The sequence below is a fragment of the Lolium rigidum genome, chromosome 4 (assembly GCF_022539505.1).
Source record: "Lolium rigidum isolate FL_2022 chromosome 4, APGP_CSIRO_Lrig_0.1, whole genome shotgun sequence".
Taxonomy (NCBI): Eukaryota; Viridiplantae; Streptophyta; class Magnoliopsida; order Poales; family Poaceae; genus Lolium; species Lolium rigidum.
The window spans coordinates 225,186,263-225,209,927 of NC_061511.1; the positions used below are offsets into that span (position 1 = coordinate 225,186,263).

At 43.5% G+C, this 23,665-nt stretch overlaps 1 protein-coding gene across 1 annotated transcript; it reads right to left on the minus strand.

Moving 5' to 3' along the window:
- Positions 1-20,001: 20,001 nt before the first annotated feature.
- On the minus strand, positions 20,002-22,505 carry LOC124648327 (putative F-box/LRR-repeat protein At3g44810). The gene is made up of 5 exons (XM_047188112.1): positions 22,379-22,505; positions 21,848-21,957; positions 20,878-21,747; positions 20,590-20,745; positions 20,002-20,484 (listed from the first exon to the last, which is right to left on the minus strand). The coding sequence occupies exons 1-5, from the start codon at positions 22,503-22,505 to the stop codon at positions 20,068-20,070; spliced, it is 1,680 nt and encodes a 559-aa protein (XP_047044068.1). The 3' UTR covers positions 20,002-20,067.
- Between the last annotated feature and the right edge of the window lie 1,160 nt (positions 22,506-23,665).

Consider the following 23,665-nt stretch of genomic DNA (forward strand, 5'->3'; position numbering starts at 1 on the left):
TTTTCCTTTTTGCACAAACCATTACATATATCTTTTCTTAGAGATTTTTGGCGTGCTGCTAAAACACATGTTCATGTACATTTATTTACAAAAAATCATATTTTTAATTTCATTGTTATTTTTATTTTACTATTCAGGCGGGATGAAATGAGCCCTCCCCTCTTAATCTCTCTATGTAACCATTGCATTTGGCTAACATATAACCGATGCAAGACAAAGCATCACTTTCCACACGAAAACGCCATGTCCCTCTTGCTTTGGCCAAGTTAGTAAAATGGGTTCGTCAAATAAAAGTCGAGGCAAAACCATCACTACCGGCCGGTTGGTTGTTTACTTACTTGCCACCACACATGTATGTCCAGGTCTTTGTGATTAAAATGAGAATTCTGTCAAATCCAATAGAAATATGCCAAATAAGTAGCTACCGAAAGCTAATGATCCTTCCTTATATGCGAGTTGCTGGAAATTCACCAAGATAGCAGAAGACTTTTCTCTAGAAAATATTTTACAGCTCTCTCGAACTCTTTCGGCAAGTTGGCAACCACAATGTGTTATAGATGCAAGCTTTGGTGGGGTTTGCACTTGCACCTACGCCCTAGATAGTAGATACGTACTACCTCCATTTTAAAATAAGTGTCGCAGATTTATTTAGCATCGCATGTACTTGATATGTTCTAGTGTTTAGAGCTTATACCCAGGGAGTACTAATTAACCAGCTGTGGCTAGCATGCATTTGACTAAACACATCCGAATACGCGATATCTTCTTGCTGGTTTTGGAGCTCGATTAGGCGGGCTGCATATACGATCTCTCGGTCGGTACCTTGGCATGGACTTGATCAAAGTCTCGTCGAGCGCACACTCCGACGTCAGAGCACACAAGTAGGTAGCCTTGCAAATTGCGACTAGCTCCGATCGGGAGCGGGAGGCAAATAGAAAAACTGCATATGGTTCGAGTGACATACGTTCGCAGGCGTGGACTTCTCCGATCCGTACTCCAGCTTGTTGAGGTCTACCTCTCCGATTTGAGTCACGGAAGAATTGAAAACAGAAGTTGTTGTGGTCAGCGAGGGCCACTTCGGTGCTCCCCCTAAATGAAGTTGAAGGATCATAGTTGATTTTTTTTGTCCGCCAAAACCCATATCCAGCCCATGTATAACCGTCTGTATTGATAGTATGTGTATGCACTATGCCGTGTAAGAAAAAGAAAATAGATCACGTGAGCAAGATCTTTATAGAACCTTTCTATTTCGGCACGCACGACCGTAGATACGTAAAAAAACGAGGTACAACACAACGGAATCTATATATATGGACCTATACAGAGTTGTACGGACGTGGACCTACACTAAAATTGCGACCGTGTCCCGCTTACGAACATGTATGAAAAGATCTCTACCGTTGTTGTGTTTGGCGCGCCCAAAAAATTTAAAGGGAGAAGCACCGGATCAGAAGTGGTGGTCAGCGACCACCACAGTGATTGCAGTGCTGCTCATCGTCGTTGCCGACTTGGAACGGTGAGAAGTCGGCTGAGAACAGTGCCAAGCTAGACAGACCACAGAAGTTGTCACTCTACGTACCATGTTTGTACGGCGCGATGATCGATCACAGGAACAAGCAGAAGGTCGTCGCGTCGATCTCTGAGCACTACCCGCTGTCGGAAAAGGAAACCAGCTTTCCCTAATCCACCAAAGCTAGAATTGCAAAGGACTCAAGGAAAATTAGTTAGCCTATGGAACCTTGGAATCTAAGGCCTTTTCACACTGAGGGATCGATGATAAAGGCCGGGGTTGCAGCGTCATCTGCTCGGCAAAGGCAACGGGGGATGATCTCTCGCGATCAGATGCCATATTAACATCAAGTAGCTAGCACCCTTGTCTTTGAGCCGTCGCTTGCGCTTGTCAATTCCTCCCCACGTAAGATTCTGCACGCGAAATGGTCTCTCCATCTCTAATCAGTGCAGCTATATGAGGATGACTACCGTGACTAATCCGATATGTTGAGGAGGAGCAAACGATCACTTTCAGATACCCAACGCAGGTCAAACGAATGTCCCAGCTAATCGTCGAGCAAACCTCAAAGCAAACTCCTGACGAAGTCAAAAGGTCTCTCCATTAATTAGCTAGCTAACGTTTGTTTGCACTAGCAGAGTTGAAGTAGTCTTTTGATCACTCAATTGGAGACGCAGATACTGCGAGCTCGATCTCTAAATTCGGGAAACATGAGACGGAATGTACCACGGTTGCGGCAGAATTTACATGGGGTATATACAGAGTGTATGTGCAACCGGTGCGCCAACATCAACGGAACTCGGTGCACCGGTTGCACAATTACTCTGGATGCACAAGCTACATGCATTAGCGATCATTTTCTTTAAAGGAGCAAAAGATTTATCACCATTCATTAATTAAGAAGTGTATTGATAAGACAAAGTACAAAGCAAACGAAAAGTTATCCCATGGAAACTACTTTTCTAATATTATATAAAACTTAAATATTTTGCGCCCGTGGTAATCCAACGGTTTGCCTCCTCCTTGATGGCCTTGATAAGAATTGTTGTTGGGACAAATTTGTTGCAGAAGACCTATGCATTTGTTTCGTTCTAAATAGTCCAACTAGTGAGCATAGTGAGGGATATCATGGCCTTATGTTTGGGGGTATTCATAGGTATATGCAGTGGCGGAGCTAGCTATCTGGCAAGATCTGGCTGATGCCACACCTAAATTTATATTTGTATAGTATGTATGTGTAGATTTGCATAGGCCAATTAATTTTGCTTAGCACATATTCATTCCGCCACACCGAAAATTCGATTCTACCTCCACTACTGGGTATATGCTGGTTTTGGAGGCTTGTAGCACAAGGTCAATTAAGCTAGATCGCATTGTGAAGCATGGTAGGCTAATCTTAGTTTGTTAAGCTGTCTATTGTTGTCTCTAGTAGTATTAGAGTGATTGAAACTTTGAGCTTGCGACAAATAGCTAATCGAGTTTTTTTTTGCCAAAATTCCATCAATCTATTAATAATCATCATCGGAAGTACAAACATCCACAAAATTAATAAAATATATAAACGAGTTGACAATGGAAACTAGGTTTTGAGCCAAGCTTCCTTTGTCATGACCTCGGGGATGATTTGGGGGTAGTCTTTCACCACTTTTCTTAACAAATGGATTTCTCATTGACTTATTGTTATCCCTAGGGTTTTTTTCTTGCGTTGTTCATCCTTTTAATTATTTGGTTCATCGCTCGAGAGTCATGCTAAGGAACTACTATGGCGTGACCCTAGTGTGACCCATTGACAAATACTCCCTCCGTTCCTTTTTAATTGACTCGGATTTAGTACAAACTTGTACTAAATTCGAGTCAATTAAAAAAGAACGGAGGGAGTAGTTTTGTGCAAGTTTTTTTTTCATTTTTAGAGTAAATTATGTTTCATACTCTCTAATTTTGAACACTGTCGCGGCACAATTCGCAGAGTGTATGTGCAACCGGTATATGCTGGTTTTGGAGGCTTGGAGCGCCAGGTTAATTAAGCTTGATCACATTGTGAAGCATGGTATGCTAATCTCAGTTAGTTAAGCTATCTGTTGTCGTCTCTAGTAGCATTAGAGTGATTGAAACTCTGATCTTGCGACAAATAGCTAATTGACTTTTTTTTGCGAAATTTCATCAAAACATCCGTTAAAAAATAAGAAAAAAAATAATCGAGTTGACAATGAAAACTAAGTGTTTGAGGCGAGCTTCCTTTGTTATGACCTCGAGAGTGATTTGGGGTAGTCTTTCACCACTATTCTCAACAAAAAGGATTTCTCATTGACTTATTGTTATCCCTAGGGTTTTTTCTTGCATTGTTCATATTTTTAATTACTCAGTCTGTCGGTAACATCATCGCTCGAGATTCATGCTAAGGAACTACTATGGCGTCCCGCACATCATGGCTTTCTTGGTCCTAGTGTGACCCGCTGACAAATAGCTATGTGCAAGTTTTTTTTCAATTTTTGAGTAAATTATGTTTCATACGGTCTAATTTTGACCTTGTGACAATGAAAACGTTTACACTATTAAAACTTATTTGACATGTTACCTCTTAGTTGACCGTATGATGACATTTACCGAGAGTGAGATTTTGGCTCTCGGGCTTCATGGTTAACTCTTTAAAAGAAAAGATATTTAAACCCTGACACTTATTACGAATCGGAGAGAGTATATTCTTCAGATATTTGAAATTGTAGACAGAATTTTTTGCTTATCTTAGAAGAGCTTCTTGTCTTGGTAGCTATTTCCACTTTCTAGACTTTTATGCCATTTTATTACTTTTCCCAAACTGATTAGGCGTACAATGTGCTGCGGATGTGTACAGCTCAAGATTTTTCGTTAGGGGTGTATCCACTATGGCCCAAGCGTTGTGTGGCGTAGCTAACCGCACATGTTCAATGGAATTTACACAACTTTCGAAGGACTTGACCAAAGTTTATGAGATTTGCGAGAATTTAACATCATCCAATGTGTCCCAACAAATATGAGCGCCAGTTGTCTGGCCAGTCAACTATCATGATCGCCCTAACAAATGGATATAGGTTTCTAGTTAGTAAAAGCAATAAGACGGGGAAAGGTTTGATGCCATAGCCAAGGGGTAGATTGTGACAATGAACTTTAAATGAGATAATTCTATGATTGGACAAGGCAGTACCAGTTCCCACACGGAAACGCCGTGTCCCTCGTGCTTTGGCCAAGTTAATAACATAGGCTTGTCAAATAAAAGTCGAGGCAAAACCATCACTACTAGCCGGTTGGTTGTTTACTTACTTGCCACCAGACATGGATGTCCAGGTCTTTGTGGTCAAAATGGGAATTCTGTCAAAATCAAATAGGAAGATGCCAAATAAGTAGCTACAAAAAGCTAACGTGATCCTTCCTTATATGCGAGGACTGGAAATTCACCAAGTAGCTGGAAAGCTTCGATGCCATAGCCAAGGGGTAGATTGTGACAATAAAGTTTAGATGAGATAAATCTATCACAAAGTTACAACTATGTATAGCAGGTAAAAAGAAGTAAAATTGTTTTCAGTTGGGCTAAGTTAATAGAAGTTAATAAAAAGGATTGTCAAATCCAAGTCTGAGGCATAAAAATAGGGGAAACGTTTCCACGTGTTGGTTATTATTTGACCACTATTGGCACCTCACATGTGCAGGTCTTTGCGGTCAACATGGGAAGTACTGGCAAAATCCAACAGGATCATGCCAATAGTAGTTTCGCAAAGCTAAAGCGATCAGTGTCCTTATTAGAGCATCTCCAGCAGGCGCGCTATATCGCGGCGCGCTAAACTTCAGATTGTGCGCGCTGTAAACCGTTGTCGCGCATCGGAGCGATTTCTCCCCCGCCGGACGCGCCATTTTGCAGCGCGCGTTGGCGCGGTAAAATAGCACCTCCGCCGGACGCGCCATTTTGCAGCGCGCGAGCGCGGCGCAAACAAGAAACACACACAAGTATGCATCCAACAAGATCAAACAATACATAAAAATTCACATAATAAATTGTACCATCGAAATACAATACATTGTTCACAACAATACTTCACACCAAATACAACACGTCCAACATACAACAATACAACATGATTTTGATACAATACAACACATAGTTTTCAAACAAATACAACAAATATGCAACTATTGTTGTCCATTCCAATTCCACCATTCTTCCATGAGATCTTTTTGAAGCTCATCATGTGTGTCGTTGCACCGAATGGCATGGTATGAGGCAATGAATCGGGCAATCCTATGTGCGGACCTCCTCACTTGCACGGGAACCCCCATCAAGTCGTAGTGGGTATGATCCACATCTTTTCCGCGATCATCCTCTATAATCATGTTGTGCATGATTACACACGCGGTCATGATATACCAAAGGCATTCTTGATCCCAAAATCTAGCCGGTCCTCTAACAATGGCAAATTGGGCTTGCAAAATCCCAAATGCTCTCTCTACATCTTTCCTAGCCGCCGCTTGTGCATTATGGAATTGGGTTTGCTTCTTACCTTTTGGTTGAATAATTGGCTTCACAAATGTTTGCCACCTTGGATATATTCCGTCGGCGAGGAAGTAGCCATAGTTGTACTTGTGGCCATTTGCTTCAAACTCCACCAATGGACCTTCCCGCATTGCGAGTCTTGTCATTAGTGGTGACCGTTGAAGAACATTGATGTCATTGCAAGATCCGGGCATTCCAAAGAAAGCATGCCATATCCAAGTCTCTTGGTCGGCCACCGCTTCAAGTACTATGGTGGCATCCTTCTTGTAGCCTTTGAATTGTCCATGCCATGCCGCTGGACAATTCTTCCAACTCCAATGCATACAATCAATGGAACCAAGCATACCGGGAAACCCCCGGTTGGTGTTGATCTCCAAAAGCCTTGCCGTGTCTTGAGCATTGGGGGCTCTCAAGTATGTGGAGCCAAAGACATTGACAATTGCAACGACAAAGCGCTTCACACACAAGATAGAAGTGCTCTCTCCCATGGCCAAATGATCATCAATAAGATCCGCCGGTATACCATATGCCAACATACGCAAGGCGGCGGTCACCTTTTGATATGTGCTATGACCAAGTTCTCCGGCGGCATTCCTCCTTTGCTCAAAGAAACGATCATATTTGGTGACCTCCGTTGCAATATGCCTGAACAAGTTGAGACTCATCCGGAAACGCCGCCGAAAATAGCTTTCGGGGAAAATAGGATTCTCATTGAAATACGACCGCATCAACTTCTCATGCCCTTCAATCCTTTCTCTTCACAACTTCTGTCTACCGAACACCGATCCACCAAATTTTGGCCTCTTAACGGCGCGGTATGCTAATAGTATCGATATGTTCTCCTCTTCTTCTTGGTCGAACTCGTCATCCGATGAATCATATGATGAACTCTACAAACATATGTATGAATTACTTCACTATGAACTATTGTAGCTAATTGGCGAGTAATAGAGGCCGGCCGGCGGAGGTTCATACCTTGCGAGCAAATGGGCGAGCACCATGGGCGCGCCATGTTGCTAGCAAGCTCGAGGACGACGAGGACGACATGTCTACGCCTGCGCGGAGAAGAACGCGACGCCGGCGCGAAGGGGGCCGCGGAGAATGACCGCCGACTACAACTCGTCGCTGGCGGCCGCGCGAGCGACACAGTGCGGCGGAGCGTCCGCCGCTGCCAGGAGGAGGTGCGGGCGACGCGGATCTACGACGCGGTGGCGCGCAGAAGCGGGGGCGACGGCGGAGTCGACCGGCGGCGGCTGGATTTCGCGCCGGCGGTAGGTGGGGAAATGAGGGCGCGGGCGCGGGGGGAGGAATTTTCCAGCCGTTGTATTTTTCGCGCTTGGACGAGCGATGCCGCGCGCTGTAGCCGACGCGCCAGATATGCCGCTCCGGATTGTGCAAAACGCCGCGCGCTCTAAAAATTTTACAGCGCCGCGCCGTTTACCGCGCCTGCTGGAGCGCCACATTCTCTCCCGCGCGCGCTATATCGGACGTTTTTATGCCGCGCGGCCTATATAGCGCGCCTGTTGGAGATGCTCTTATGCGAGTATCTGGAAACTCAAAAGGCTGACCACTATGGGTATTTTACGGTTCGTATCTACTCTCCATCCGTCCGACGGAGGGAGCACCGAGTACGTACCAGCGACATGTTGGTGATGCAGTTCACATGACCACATGCAGTTTACTGATCATTTTGTAGGCTGCATTTGATACTCCCTTTGGAGATCGGTTACGACTTACGTCTGGAAGATACGATTTCTCGGTATCTAGACATGGACTTGATCAAAGTCTTACGGCTGGTAGCACATTTGATGTCAAAACTCGCAACTAGGTAGCAGTAGCTTCTTAGAAAATTGCAATTAGCTGCGAGAGACGTTCACAGGCGTGTGGACTTCCCAGTTGCCAGCTTCTTGAGGGCAATACCTCTCCGATTTGACGGAATACTAGAAAACAACATAGACGCTTTTGTTCTCGGTGGTTGCACTGGCGATCATTGCCGACTGGATAACTTGCTCCAGTTTTCGGAGTGGTGAAACGTCGGCGGTCAGCTCAGGAAAATGTTAGACACAGCATACAAGTTCACACACATTGCGTCGCATGCTTATATCACTTTGGAACTGCAGTGGATGATGAACATCGCGAGAGTTATCAAAGCGACTCCATAAGCAACATGCGCAGTAGTACTACATCGCTCTCGTTTTGCTGCTGTCTTTTTTTTCTACGATTTGTACGTACCAAATAATGAACCATCGCAGGAACGAACAAAAGGTCGTTGCCTCGATCTTGCAGCACTACCTGATGTTCTCTGGCTGTCGGAAAAAGGAAACAAGCTTTTCCTAATCCACGTAAGCTAGAACTGCAAGGACTTTCCAGTTCTGAAACCTGTGTTTCCGCACTGAGCGATGATATTATGATAATGATCGGGTCTTCTCTACTTGACAACGGCAAGTCGGCAATGGACTAATGGAGGGTGATCTCTCCCAATCACATGCTACATTAACGGCAACTAGCACAAGTATGTCTCGAGCTGTCGCTTGCGCTTGTTCGTTCCTCGCCTTGAAGATTCTGCATGCTAATTAAACGGCCCCTCTATCTGTAAACAATACAGGTAACAGGGCGGTTCAAAAAAATGCAGGTAACAAGGATAACTACATCCGGTTTGAACATGATTTGGACAAGGCAGTATACATGAAACTCATTCTATGCCTATCCGATTTAAAAATTAATTTTTATAAAAGTGAGATTTTCTGTTTTGGAAAAGCTAGAGAAGCTGAGGATGATTGTAAACAAATTTTGGTTGTGGAGTAGGTAAGCTGCCGTTAAATAATTGATCCTTGTCCGCCGATAATATTAACAAAGTATCATCACCATACTGGATTATAGGAAAATCTGCATCATTAGTTATAATTGGCAATGACAGTGAACCTTGTATGACCATATCATTGACAACAGATTGGAGCAGGTATGATCCAAAGATATAAAAAAGTGGTGAGATTGGATCACCTTGGCTAACCCCACGCTTACATTCAAACTGCTTGCCAGGAATCCCATTAAGTAGGATAGAAGAAGTGCCAGTGGAAAGAATATTTTTTGCCCAACTTAGCCATTTCCTATTGAACTCTTTAAATCTCATCACTTGAATGATGGTCTCATGTTCAATAGTATCAAATGCTTTTACAAAATCCAGCTTCAAGATAATGATGGTTTTTTTTTGACACTTGACAAAGATATATGTATTCGATCGCCCATGCCAAACAGTCTTGAATTGTTCTGTCTCTAAGAAAACCATAATGATTCCTATGAATGCATGTCAAAATCTTATCTTTTAGCCTATTTGCAGCTAACTTTGTGTGAAACTTGACACACACATTGATCAACGAGATAGGCCTGAAGTCATTGACATGAACAAGACCAAGCTTTTTTGACACCGGAGTAATGTATGAATCACTTATATTTCTTAGTTGGATGCTCTCATCATGGAAATCAGCCGCCGGCCGATAAAAAACTCCTTATTTAACGTACTACCAGCACTTTGCTGCGGTATTTTTTTGTACATGAGAAGGCCTTATATTCAAATAGTAGGGGCTCCTTTGATTTAAAGGATAGAAAAGCATAGGAATAGGAAAGGTTTAGGATTGGAATGACATGTCTAATTGAATCCTATAGGAAGATGAAGTTTGTTTGATTGTAGCAAAGGAATTTTTCCATGAGGCATGAGCTACTGCTTTTTTCCTATAGGAATTACACTACAAGATTCCTATAGGATTTTTTCCTATAGAATATGTTCATATGAATCAAACAACATGTATAGGAAATTTTCCCATAGGAACCAAATCCTACACAATTCCTATGCAAATCCTTTGAATCAAAGGATCCCTAGGTTTTTTTAGGGTGAGTTAGGTAAAAGGCCTTCTTGCAATTTGTACATGCCACATGTTCTTTCAGTGAAGCTCCACCAGAATCTAGAACCCCTTTGTTAAGAAAAACTACCTAGAAAGGACCTCAAGTAAACTAATCCATACACACGCAAAGGCAAAACGCGGCCTCATGAATGCCATTCCCGGAAATGGTAACCGGAGAAGCCGTCCCGGAAAGCAGAAAGCATGAGCTAGTAGTTCAATAGTATAACCGGTTGTCGCTTATAAGCAAGATGCCGCATTTATTTAATTTAATTTATAGCTAACATGTATAATAGTTAGTTATATAAATTTAATACTTTATCAATACATGATTCACCTTTGACTCATACAAAATGCCTATGATCACGTGGTAGAGATGGGTTTCCCGCTTATCTTCTCTCTCCTATTCTCACTCCTTCAGCAAATTAAAATAAACATTTATCTCTTGTAGCCAGCTATCTATCTGAACCGCATTGTACTTTCTCCTAATTTTGCCCTCCATGGCTGCTCCACGGATTCTTCGGACGAAGTTAATTGGGCTTAGGTCAAAGTTAATGCACCTAGGACACGACGGCCGGAGTGGCCATCCGTTAGGGTTGGGTTGGGTTGGTGGGGAGCGTTAGCGGGAGCTCTCGCCTTCGTGAGCCTTCGAGCCTTCCCTAGCCTTTTTTACGGCTAATATTTTGGTCTCAAGTGTTGCACGGTCAATAAAAGTAGCTACACCTCTTGAAACATTTCTTGTCATTGACCTTAAATTTAACATGTATATTGTAAGAACTACTCAATCACAAATTTCCAATAAAGATCTGAGAACAAGGATATATCTATTTCTTAGTAACAGTTCTACTATTTTAACTGAGTTGTGTTCGCTTAATTTTCTTGTCCTTCTATGGTGATGTACGGTCTCAAATCATTTCTTATGTTACTTCATGCTCGTGTGTTCTTCCTCTATACAACCACTTCATAACTTTGGAGCGCCATTTCTAAAAAATACTCTCTTTGTTATCAGAACATCGGAGGAGATATCTAACCTTAAAAGGGAGTTGCGGTCTATTAAAAATCTGCTAAACACAGTCAACTCTTATTTATGGTCTGACTCATTTTCTGTTTGCATCAGCAGGCATCTCAGTTTCATTCCTATTTTTCTCCTTATCTTTATCATCTAGGAACGCCAAATATTTTTTCCATCTCAATGTCACTCTTTGGTGCAATGATTAAATCAGTACGTTTTTGTAGTTCTACTGCATTCCAATCAACTGTAGCTACCTTTGTAGCACCATGACACCCCTCTTGTGCAGTTGCATCACATATAACTGTCACTTCAGTAAATATGAGCATAATCTGCCTTTGAAAAACCCATTCATCATCTGCAATATTGTAGCCAACTTAGAGACCACATATTTAACTTTTGAGTCGGATTTCAGATCAACAAGCTCTGCATAAAATGTTGCATGTTTGCTTGTCCAACCATATTGACGATCAATATTAGAAACCAAATCTTCTCCATCTTCAATTCTTACATACACGCTCTTCGAATTGTCAAAGCGTAACAGTGACAATTCTTGCTCTGGACCCCAAACTATACTCTCCTCAATTTTCGTCACCCAATTGTTCACTGCCTTCTCCTTTGTAGGTCTTGATGATCAATCTCTGAAAATTCAACCGCCCATTTTAAGATTGTATCTCTCTCTAAGTTTCTCACGCTACCATCACCCAGCCTGGCCTTCATAGGAAAGAATTCCACTATGATTTCGAAGGTCCGCGCACTGTCCGGTTGTCCCCCATGTTTGTCAATGGCGGGCAGTGCGAGTGAGCTACACCATGTTGAAGCCCAAATCGCAATCGAAATCAGCTAAGATAGGGACATTACCGATATGAGGTTGTCTCTCGTCGCTCCATCTCGTTCATTCAGCCCACACGCAACGATCCCCTGTTTCAAATTGCGGAAATCAGAGTGGAGAGATCCATCAAATTGAGACGGTGAGGAGCAGGACTAGGGCTACGAAATGACTAATCAGATTCACCACTGTGAAACCTTCTCCCCAGGCACCGCCAAGAAAGAAGCTCCACTGCCGCCACCTAGACAGAAACCTCCACCGCCACCGCCCGTCGGACAAGAAGCAGAGCGCGGCGCACGGTTCACGGTCCACACAGATTGACTCGATGGCAATGCAGCTGATTGGGTCCCACCTAACGGAGTACATAACTACCCGTCCCAGTGTAACCTCAACGCCCGTTACGACCGTTTTATCCCGACTTCGGTCCTTCGCTATTTCCACATGCAGATACGTTGCATGCAAGCTATTCTAGCCAACTGCATCGTTCTCTCTCCAATTCATCTCAACGATGTAGCATAGAAGCTATTCAACCGAAAAAATTAGTAATACAAGTGCAGATTTCCCTGCAAAAAGCATTCTTCCCTGCGGAAGGTGTAGGAAAATATAGCTCTTAGCCACATGCAGGAATCATTTCCTGAACTTCAATGTCTTAATATTGCTTCCCAGATATACTGTTGTTAATTGAGGCTCATAATGATTTTCCTTTTCAGTACTAGAAGAACACATCTGCGTAAGTTCAGAGTTATGGCGTGCTAACTCCATTCATCGCCTACAGGTATGTAGTAATGTTCGAACAAATCTTGTTATTAGTACTAAGTTTAGAGTTTGATCATGTTTATTTTGTGTTAATCGAGTCAAGGCCAGAAGCTGCGTTGGTCTGCACGCACAAAGCTGTGATCATGCGTGTGTAGACAAGCTAATGGTCTTGCGTAGCCAAGAATAAGTTGATGTAGATAGTAGCTGATAGGATAATCATGTATGTGCGCCCAGCGGAAAACTAGCTTTAGGAGTGATCAAGTTAGTTTAGAGGAGGTGCATGCGTGTGACTCCTTCAATGTAGCTGCATGCATCTGGCCTAGCTAGTGGGTCGAGTGGCCGAGTCGTGTGGCTGCGGGCTTAAGAATAGGTCAGCATGTGTTAGTGTTTGTGCATGACGTTAGTGGGTTAGTGGCTGCGCATTAGCCGTGTGAGTTTGGCTATATAAGCCACTGTAACCAGCTGAGTTGAGTTGAGGAGTTCAGAGAAATACAGAGAAAAGCACAAGTGTGTGTGCTGCGAAAATCTCCATGTGTTGTTTACATCTTCTCAACTATATATTTGTGTGTGTTGTATCTTGGGCAAATTCTGTCATTTGGTATCAAAATTCTGTCACTTGTGTTAATCTTGTTAGTTAGTGTCTAATTTTAGTTCATGCATGTATTAGACCAAAGATAGCACGTAGGCTGCGACAAGTACATACATGGGTACATGCAAGCTGATGTGTCAGTGTTAGTTGCGTTTGGCCGAGTCATGTGGTAGACGTTCAGAGAGAAGTAGTAGTCGTTAGTTCTGGCATGTGTTAGCTTCTAGTGATCAGCATTGACTTGGTAGTGCCTCACGTCTGTGTGCATGCACTCGGTAGTGGGGAGTGATCGAGTGAGTATAGGATCAGGCCGTTGTGCCTGGCATGTGTGCGTGCGTTGTGTCCTATTTAAGCACTGTAATCAGTTTGGTTAAATATATGAGAAGAGAGGAAAATGTAGCCACGGTGGTACCAGGGAGGTAGTCTGGGCAAAGCCTTTGTGTGCTCTTCCTTGGTGTATGCGTGTGTGTTTGTGAGATACAAGTGAGATTGAGAGATTGTGAGGAAGAAGAAGAGGGGCTGCAAGGTGCAGCTCCCACATGTAGCACAATTTGTGGATTGTATATGCAGCACCCGTAGACTTGAAAAAAAAAAGATAAAAAAGATAAAGATGTCATTTGGTATCAGAGCCTCGTTTGTCGAGGTCCGCTCTCCATCGTCGTCGAGCTGCGTCACGAGCAATGGAGAAAGGCATGCTGCCCGGTAAGTTGCGCCACCGGCGGCAAGGAGGTGATGGCCAAGGTGCGAAGGCCATTGCCATGAAGATTTCATCGTCCATGTCCGAGTCGTCGACAAGGTGCGTCATCGGCGGCAACATGGAGGGAGTCACCGGCGAGCTGCGGCACCGGCCAGTGGCGAACATGGAGGCGAGCCACTGGCGAGGTGCGGCACCGGCGGCGAACATGCGGCATCGAGTGTGTCATGGCGGCACGCTCGCTGTGAAGGCGTAGGAGGTGCGTCTCTCGGCGAGGCCAAATGGCGACGGCGGCAATCGGCGTGCAAGATGGCATTGGCGGCCATCTGCGAGGTGCACCGACGACATCGACGTCCACAGGCTTCAAGGAAGAAATAAGTAATAGCAAGATTTGAGAGGTGAAGTCAGGTATTGTATATTTCTCAAGGTCGTGGTAAAAAATTTACTCTTCCTGCTCTCTCTCTCTCTCAGTACAAATATCAGAAGTTCCGTAGAATTTCTGACATGAATATTATCAGACGTTGCAAACTGATCTCATTTTTCCCTTTTGCATGGTCAATTTTAAATTCCATGTCTTGCAGTCCGTGAGGATTTGGGTGTACCGGAACTGCAAGAACTGCAAGAGGGAACGTAAATGCCAAAGTCCTGATTGCTTAACTACTTCCTGTAGAACTTTAGCTAGGGTGAAATGTCAGAATGTACGGATGTTAATGGAAAAAAGCTTAGTTGTTTTGGCCCCATGTCATTAGCTAGATTGGTAGTATTTTTCCTGGCTGGTTGATTGTGATGTGCTAATTTTGTATAATCTTTTGCGACAAGCTTATATTAATTTCATTTATATTCTTTCGTGCATGTGTAAGATGCAGCTTTTCGAGTGATTCGTTTTCCAGAGATCTCTGATATGCCTTTTGTATCCGTCTCATAGTTTTGCTTTGTTCCTGAAGAGTGAATACCCACTGACAAATGATAATCCAGTAGGAACACATCCCACTAATGTGCAACCGCAGTAGCCAACTCTGCATGTTAGTAGCAACGTAAAATAGAACAACTAGCCTTATCCACTATGTAACTCAACATAGATATATCTATTAAAACTACAAACTAATATGTGTTCTAAACATAGAGCAATTTGGTTAATATCAGCGTTTATATTGTCTGGCTCACCTTGCTTAGCGGTGGAACTAGGCCCAAAATGTTGGGCGGGCCAATACAAAGATGGGTAAAATGGGGTATTAGTGGGCTAAATTTAACAAGCATATGGGCTAAAATTTCTTGGGCTGGGCGGGCCATTGCCCGGTTTTGCCTCAACATAGGTCAGTCACTGTTTGCTTATATCCAATACTTTTTTTTTCCCCTTTCAGTACATACCGGTCTTGAAAAAAAATGAAACTTTACTACGACTTCATGACACAGCTCCACCACAACAGAGAAGCGGCAAACTATCAGCGATTCAGGTCACACCTGACAAGCTTGGCCCAAGAAGTTCAATCAAATGTCGCTCTTCTAACACTCCAGCATACACTCATAATTACTAAACCCAGCTATCAGTTACAAAAAAAGGTAACCCACGGAGCACGGCGTGCCGCCTTGCCGAAACTTACAAGTCTTTGTTACGTGTGCTACTTTCATCTAGAGTACCTTTTACTCTGCGGCTCCCATAAAAAGATTCAAATTGTATGTCGTTCAGTTCATAACAACAGGTGTCGTTGGATTATCTGTTAGAGCGTTGTTAAATTGTCAATTGTTCTTTTATTACACTAGATAAACTCTCAAAAAATGTGTTGCAAACTATTGACAGGTCCATGCCTTTATTTAACCGCGTATGCAATGCAATCCTACCTAATGAAAAAATAGCGTGCTAACACAAATAGCGTGGGCTTCAGAAAAACGCTACAAATGCTATAAGGTGCTATTTTTCAAAATAGCTTTAACAAAAAAAAAATGAAAATTCAGGATTTCAACATATATATAATAATAGATATAGCACTCTGCAGCTATAAAATCTCGGATATGATATTTTGCAGCCAAAACATCAACTAGAGATAGTTCACATAGTTCATAACTTGATATGACAGTCTCAAAATCACAAACCATAGTTCACATTCACATTGCCCCGAACTAGAAAGATTGAAGGAGGGAAACGGAGGCACAGGGTGAAGGCGTGAAGGTGAAGCTAGACGTGGCCACTGACCACCGATTGACAGAGGAGAAGGGAGGGCGGAACTGCGCCGTCACGCCGTCGCCTACCGGGCAGAGCAGGTGACAAGGAGTTGGGGAGTGCGCGATCTGAGTTTCTTAGTCTAGGGTTGTCTGGATTAGAAATTTAGGATACGCAAGTGGGTTAAAATGTGGAATGAGCTACTAAAAACCTACTCTGCAAAATAGTGTGATATGCGGAATAGTGAATAACGCCAAATAGCGTGAAATAGCGCGTATTTAGCGCGCGTAGCGTCATAATGTGCCTAGAATGCATAGTGTAGCGTTCAACTCGCAAAAACGCTATAGCGCCGCTATTCGTTGCCTACCACATGTGATATATGGATGGACTCTTCTAATCTTCCTACTTGTGGGTTTCATCGCCAGTTTTTGCGCAGAATTTGGATAGCTGCGTGTCTTTGGACAACAAAGAAGGATACACTTAACCCTGAAGCATTACCCAACATGTTCAGTGTCCCTTCTTAGGCATTCTAAATCTGAATAACTCTATCGTGCATGACGCTATCTAAAGTAGAAACATGGTGCAGATAGTGTCTATAAGCATGTGTTTGTTCAGGCTTGTGGAAGTGACATTGCCGGTTTGGCACATACATACACCTTGGGCTGCAAAGAAGGGCAAGCTTAATTCTTAAGCTTGCTCAGTGTCCTATCTTTGGCGTTCCAGATCTGAAGAATTCTGAACCGACTGGATGGACGGGCTCAACAATCTACCTTGTCCTACGTGTACGCTCTCCGCCTCCTACTACTCCTGGTGTATAAATACCACCCAACCTACGCATCCAAAACCATTAATCAAATCACTCATATAATTAAGAAGTTAGCAATGGAGATGGGCAAGAAGAAGAAGCCTGCCCCATTGGCATTGTTCCTGGCCATCCTTCTCATCATTTCCTGTAAGTCAAATCACTGATTCATCAATTCCTAGGTGCATGAACTTTGCTACGGACATATGTGCCCATTTGGTTTAAAATTTGCCTGAATCTTACGTGATTGTGTTTGGGTATGCAGCTGAGATGGTGGAAGAGGTTGGGGCAAAGCTGCAATGCGACATCAAAGCGTCGCTGTGCATGTACAAGTGCACCAAGACCGGCAGGTGCATGCGCTGCTGCAAGCACTATGGCTTCCTCCACGGCCGCTGCAGAATCCGCCACGGCCTGCTCTGCTACTGCTGCAACGACGACTCAGACCCCGGCCACGCCGCTCTCCGCCGCCGCTACCAGTACCAGGATCAGCAGAAGATGGTCGCGCCGCCGCCACTAGACCACCTTCTTCATGCGTGAGCCTCAGCCAGCTTCCTTCGGTGCTTCATAGCAGTGCATCAGTACCTATGGTTCTGAGCAATCGAAGAAGACAAGAAGATCTCATGAATATATGTAAAAAAAAAATGTCCCAGCTCTGACTATATGAGCTCCGTTTATCCATTACTATGCATCTCTTGCAATTGTTTGTGAAATCGTGTTTCCCTCATTCCGCTTAATTACAAATTCACCGACAATTTTCTTAGGACATCACGAGGAGCTTAGCTAATTCGGCGTGTTCTGTAGGTTAAATCCCTGTCGTTCCTGCGCACAAAATGTTATAAATACCAAGGAATTCTTACAAGAAAAACACAGAAATGATCTGGAAACAAAAAAAATAGCTTTTACGCTATATATACAAAAAGGTTACAAAATATATTTTTTACATGTACATGGAATCGTTTCTGTTATTTCCAAGAACAAACAAGGAATGCATGCCTTGCCAACTCTGAGTGGGTAAGCACGTTGCGTCTCAATTCAACAATTTTTAGGCTTAATTGCGAAAACCATGTGAAAGCCAGAATTTGAACTCGAGACCTGGGGCTCTAATACCATGTTAAGCTTCATGCACTAGCCACTTGAACCAAAAGTCCGAACTGATGGAAATGGCTAGGCAATCTACTTATACACGTCAACATTAACATTATAAAACCAAACATTACATACGGTCTCTTGAATATGACAGACTCGAACAGAATACAATAAAACTGGATCATATGTACTCAAAATTATGGTCTTGAAACAGGTAAGATAACCGCATCATCTTCCATATTTGGAAGCATATATATTTGGCCAGCGCTCAAGAATGATAATTTGGAGTGTTTTTTTAGGGATGACAATTTGGAGTGTTAATTTGGGTGGGTGTGATGCAGAAAAGCTTCCTTGTCGACCTGTTCATCACTCACATACATGCACAAGATTTCAGAACAAGAAACACATAGTTTGAACTAATTCGATATTGGTGCACTAGTAAACTGGTACATGGTGGTGACAGTTGGACTGCATGTCGTCCCATCTTGCATTTCTTCCTTGCATTTAACTGTTGAAAACTACTAGTATACTCCTCGTCCACATAAGGATGTCTTAATTTATCAAAATATGCATGTATCTAAATATGTTTAAGTTTATAGATAAATGTAAATTCAGATAAAGTTGAGACATCCTTTTATGGATGGAGGGAGTAGTATTTTTGCTTTCTTGTGGTTCTTGGCTACTTTTTTCGTGCATCCTTGTGGAGATCAGATTTAGTGCACCCGAGCACTAGTAGTGCTCCTAGTTTTTATAATATTTTAAAATTATACTTACGTGTTTTTATTTCATGGATACATACACATGTTCTGAATACTCGTGCAAAGTTCGTTGTATTTTGAACTAAGGAAAAAATAACAAATTTGTGGTTGTGTATAGGGATGAAAATTTCAGATTTTTGTTAGAAATTCGTCTTTTTGTATAGCTCAAAATACAAGATATTTTCATCCGAAATTCACACCATACCTTTAGAATATTTATATGTATGTGCGCATTTAATTTAAGATTTTTTGAAATCACAAAAATATTTATAAAAAAAATACCGGGAGCACTGGTGCTCATGTGCCAAAGACACTTTTCGATCCTTGTGCCATTTTGTTAAGATTTCTGAAGCAGGTTTCTCGTATCCAACCTGTAATGACACCACAATGGCATCGATATTGTTCAGCCCAAAACCTGATAGCACCTTATTCGCAAAACCAATTATACATACTACCGAAGGCAGTCAAATTGAAGTAGGATCAAGTTATTTACACAGCAATCTCCCAGGTACTTGCACATATGAGACATTGAAATCCTACTGCAGTAGCTTCCCTAGCTTAACTGAAACTGAGCCGATAGTAATACGAGCCACCTGCACAGATTTATTTTGAATATCCGGGCAGACAAATATCTTGTTTGTTGTGATTACTGGAAGATGTTAAAGATGATTCAGGTGTCGGGACAGCCGTGTGGTAGCTGCAGACAGTAACAGGAGGATCGCTCCATTTGGTGCCAACACACAGAGAGATACAGCTTCAAATTCAGGTCTCGCAGGGAGTAGTTAAATGGAGGACAGAGGTGACGGGTGGTGGGCGGCGTGCGACAGAGCTGAGGATGAACACTCTGTGTTTGACATATTGATGGTGGATCCCACGTTTGGTTCACACAAATGGCGCTCGGCTGGACCAAGGTGATGCACAAATCCTAAACATGACGGATCCCTCCAACAGGAATGTGATCCACATAATGGTGGAATTATTTCTACAAATCAACTACTAGAGGAAAACTCTATATCTATTCGAAATTAACACCATAATAAAAAAAAATGGTCAACTGCTTCTAACGCCAATGGCAAAATACTTTGAAAATACAAAAAGAAAGCAAAAAAATGCCAATTTTGCTTATAAAAAAGCAAAAGTGACTTGATTTACCTGTTCCAGTTCCACGTCCCACCAAGACACCAGTCATTCGGTCAATCAGACCATACACCTTCTCCAACAATTGCTGGACATGGGAAGAGATTCTGATCTCCTGACTGTTGCCAACTCTCCATATATAATACCATCGTTTAGCACACGTACATCAGCAACTTCAAGATATACAAAAACCATGCAAATAAGTAGATTGCAAAGATGTAAATTATATAATAAAACATCTATTTATTGGCACCGAGATTTAGCATGCGTTCTTGACGGAATTCCCTTGGAGTTTAGAGAAAGATACGCCACCCTGACATTGATCTATTGATTGCCAGTATGGCATCGACTACAGGGCCCCAGGACCTCAAATTGAACAGCCAAGGGAACTCTCCCCGCTATGCATCTACCAGCAGTCTTCACAGCTCTATGAGCTTCCTCAACAGCTCTCTTGCCCATCGGCCAGCATTGGCCAATCTTTCTTGAGTTTGGGCATTTGCCAATGATACCATAGACCATCATCCTCCTATCGTAGCCTCCATAGGTTGTGTCCAGCGTCAAGCACTCGAGCGAGTGTGTGCTCTCGAGGATGTGAACCGTGAGCTCAACCAGGCTTTTGGCTGAACAGAAGCCCGTGATCGTCACCTGCCTGAGGTGGTTATGCCACAAGTCCACCTTCCGCCTCGGGCATTCATCATCATCTCCAACAACAGGACAGCGTGCCATGGCATCACGATTTAGCTGCATATACATGTGTAGGGTCAACATCTAATGTCAATATTCTGATAACCAAGTGTAATATATTAATACCATAGATGGATCCGAGAGATATGGATAGTGACTTACGCGCAGGATGAAAGACTCCAGGGCAGGAGAAGCATCAAGAAAAGAAACCAGAGAAAAGACGTCATAGCTTGAGCCGAAGCACCCTAATGAGCTGAGTCCAATTTCCAAGTTCTTGAGGTGGGGTAGCTTGGACTGTAGCATCGGAGTGTTGGCATTCTGAAAAACAACAAATCCCCAGATTAATCATGTGTTCTTTCAACAAACAAGTCTTATATACATATCACTGTTCCCTATATACTTGAATGGTCCCCATAATTTGATCATTATGACGCAAAAACCAACACATACCTCACAATAACTGTCCAAAATAAGGCTCTCGACATTCCGTGCGATGGACGGAAGACTAGTGCGGGCATAAAAAAGAGCACGACATGGCAGGCCGGGATATGATAACTTTACATGCTTAAGTTGCGAACAATTTCTGACATGGACTTCTGGCAGAGAGCTGTGATAGTGAAAAGAGCAGAGGTTTGGAGCATCGATCTCTACCACCCGCATCATCTTGCAAAGTATCTCGCATCTTCTAACCCTGAGGAACTTGAGATGCTGCATCGTACTAGGTATTTTCAAGCAAACTATCCCAGTACATGCAAAGATGCTCAGCTCCTCCAAGTTAGGAGATTTTGAAAGCAAGTGCTCCAATCCTTCATCAGTAATACGGACAAGAGAAAGTTTTAAAATTTTCAAGCTTCTCAAGCAGCCAAGTGTTGATGTGGGATTAAAAGCGCAATGACTCAAGAGGTCAAGAGACTGAATTGAACTTGCAGCTCCCTCATCAGACAAAACAGAGCATGGGAAGTTGTAAATTTTCTTCATGTATAAAGGCATCTCCAAGTAAAGTTCTTTGAACCCAGGCTTAATGGTTCTTCGGAGCCACCTGTCCAGGTAGGAGGCTTTGATATTGTTGCACGGGGTAAGAATAAGGTTAAGTGACTCCACCTTCACCCCATTGTCATGATGGTTCTTAAGAATTTTGTCAATTTTGTCGATGACATAGGCTTTTCTTTCCTCAGATTCTATGTGAGTCAACCGAAGCGCATGGTCGTTGAGTATGAGTTTGGAATAGCATCTCCAGGAACGCAGAAATGCACGAGACATGCAGGCAGCACAAGCAGCGTCTCGTATTGGCAAGAGAGAATGTATACGATGTAAGATGTCCTGCAAAACCAAGGTTCGTCAGTTAGATTGTATCTAGTGGCTGACTGCAATAATGATAAAGGATTACCAAATACTTGGTTGCCAGCAAAGAAAAACATACATCTGAGAGTTTCTCAAAAAGATCTTGTTGCCTTGTATTGTCGTCACCTTGAGAAATACCGCTTTGGTGGCCATTTGTTTGAGGCGATGAAGCCTTTGACCCACTACTATCTGCAATGCAGCAGAGTTGGTTACAATTTTGCTCGAACAACTCAAATTTTGCGTATGAATTCTCATGAACCAGCAACAGTTGAACAAGGAGATACAAAAACATAAGCTGAAATAGTCAGTCCGGTTATGAAGGAAGAGGCAATAATCTGAAATTTGCTGAAATTGAGCTAGAGCACTATTTTTCTTTTTCACAGAAAAAAAAGGTAGAGTCCCCAGTACTATCCCAGTATCGCCAAGCTGAACTGAGATCCCTCCCGCAATCTAATTTGCCGCACTGTGGGAAACCCAAGCGGTACACAGATGTAGGAACGGAGAGGGCAACTGTTCTGGATCGAACAAATAACCATCGCATGACAGTTGGGGTGCGATTTCGGCCTGGGTAAAACAGAAGAACCGAGGAGGAGACGAGGTGTATACGTACCTTCAGCAGCAGCATGGAGTTTCCGCAGCCGATATCGACGCTGATGCCGAGTTCTGCGCACTGCGTCGAGGATCGCCGCGGATCGGGAGGATCGAAAAGGCCATAGGTGCCGACGAGGGGGCGACATGGCGGATTGATGATGTTGCGGTAGGGACGAGCCAAAAAGAGCAGAGGAACCCGCCGTGGATCGGTGGACGCCCTCTCCGACTCCACGAAGCCGTCTCAGTTTTGAGATATATTTTCACTTTTCCTAAATTTCAGCTAGCCTCAAGTCAGATCCCTAACCGCTCGTTCAGAAACGTGGCACAAATCTCATCGCGCGCTGTCCACCCTACCCATCAGTTGTCCGGTTTTTTTTATGATCCCGGTTTTCTTCGTTTGTCCGTTTTTCTGGTATTCTCAGTTTGAATTTTGGGGTCCGTGCTTATTTGTCGTGGCTATATTCATTTTCTTCTTCCCCTATCTCTATCAGGTGAGAGAAGAGTTATTCGCAAAAACAAAGGTGAGAGAAGAGTTCCAATCAAGGGGGAGTCCAGGTGGTCGTGGGCTCTCCCATGACGGAGGGGCTGGATGCCTGGATTTTCCCGCGGGCAGTGGAGAAATTGGTGAAGGCCTCCGCAGGGAGGAGCGGGAGGAGTCTGCTCGCTCTCATCCCTGTGTATTGTCGCTGGCTGGGTTCTCCCGCGGCTGGAGGAGTATGGGTTTGCCTCGAGGTAGAGGAGTCGGGTTCGTCCATGCTCGGAGCGTCGCCGGCGGGATGGTGACTTCCTTCTTCGATGCTTCGCCGCTCTCTGTGCGCCTTGGCATCGTATACTTCTAGTTTCGTGCGCAGATTTAGTTATCTGTTAGGCAATTCTCGTTTGCAAGCTCTCGTGACATTTCCCCCAAACATTTTCTAGTGTTTTTAGGCCACCCTTGATTCAGAAAGTATTATCAGCGCAATCTTGTTCTGTTTGCGAAATTAGTCATGACATTTTTAATGGGTCATACTCGTATTCAGAGATTAGGGTAATTTTCCCGTGGAAAGTGGAACAGAGAAGTTGAATCCCCAACTGCAAGTAGTGTAATAGTATATGATGATTTAGATAATTATGACGATTTAAGTTTTTAGGGCATCTCCAACCAGGCGACCCAAACGGACGCGCTGGGCCGTCCGTTTTGGGCCGTTTGCGTGCCCGAGCGGACGCGTGAACGGAGCCCCGCGTCCGCGCGTCCGTTTGGGTCGCACGCTGCGCCCAACGCAGCGGCCACCCATTTGGCCATTTGGCCATTTGGCCTATTTCTTTG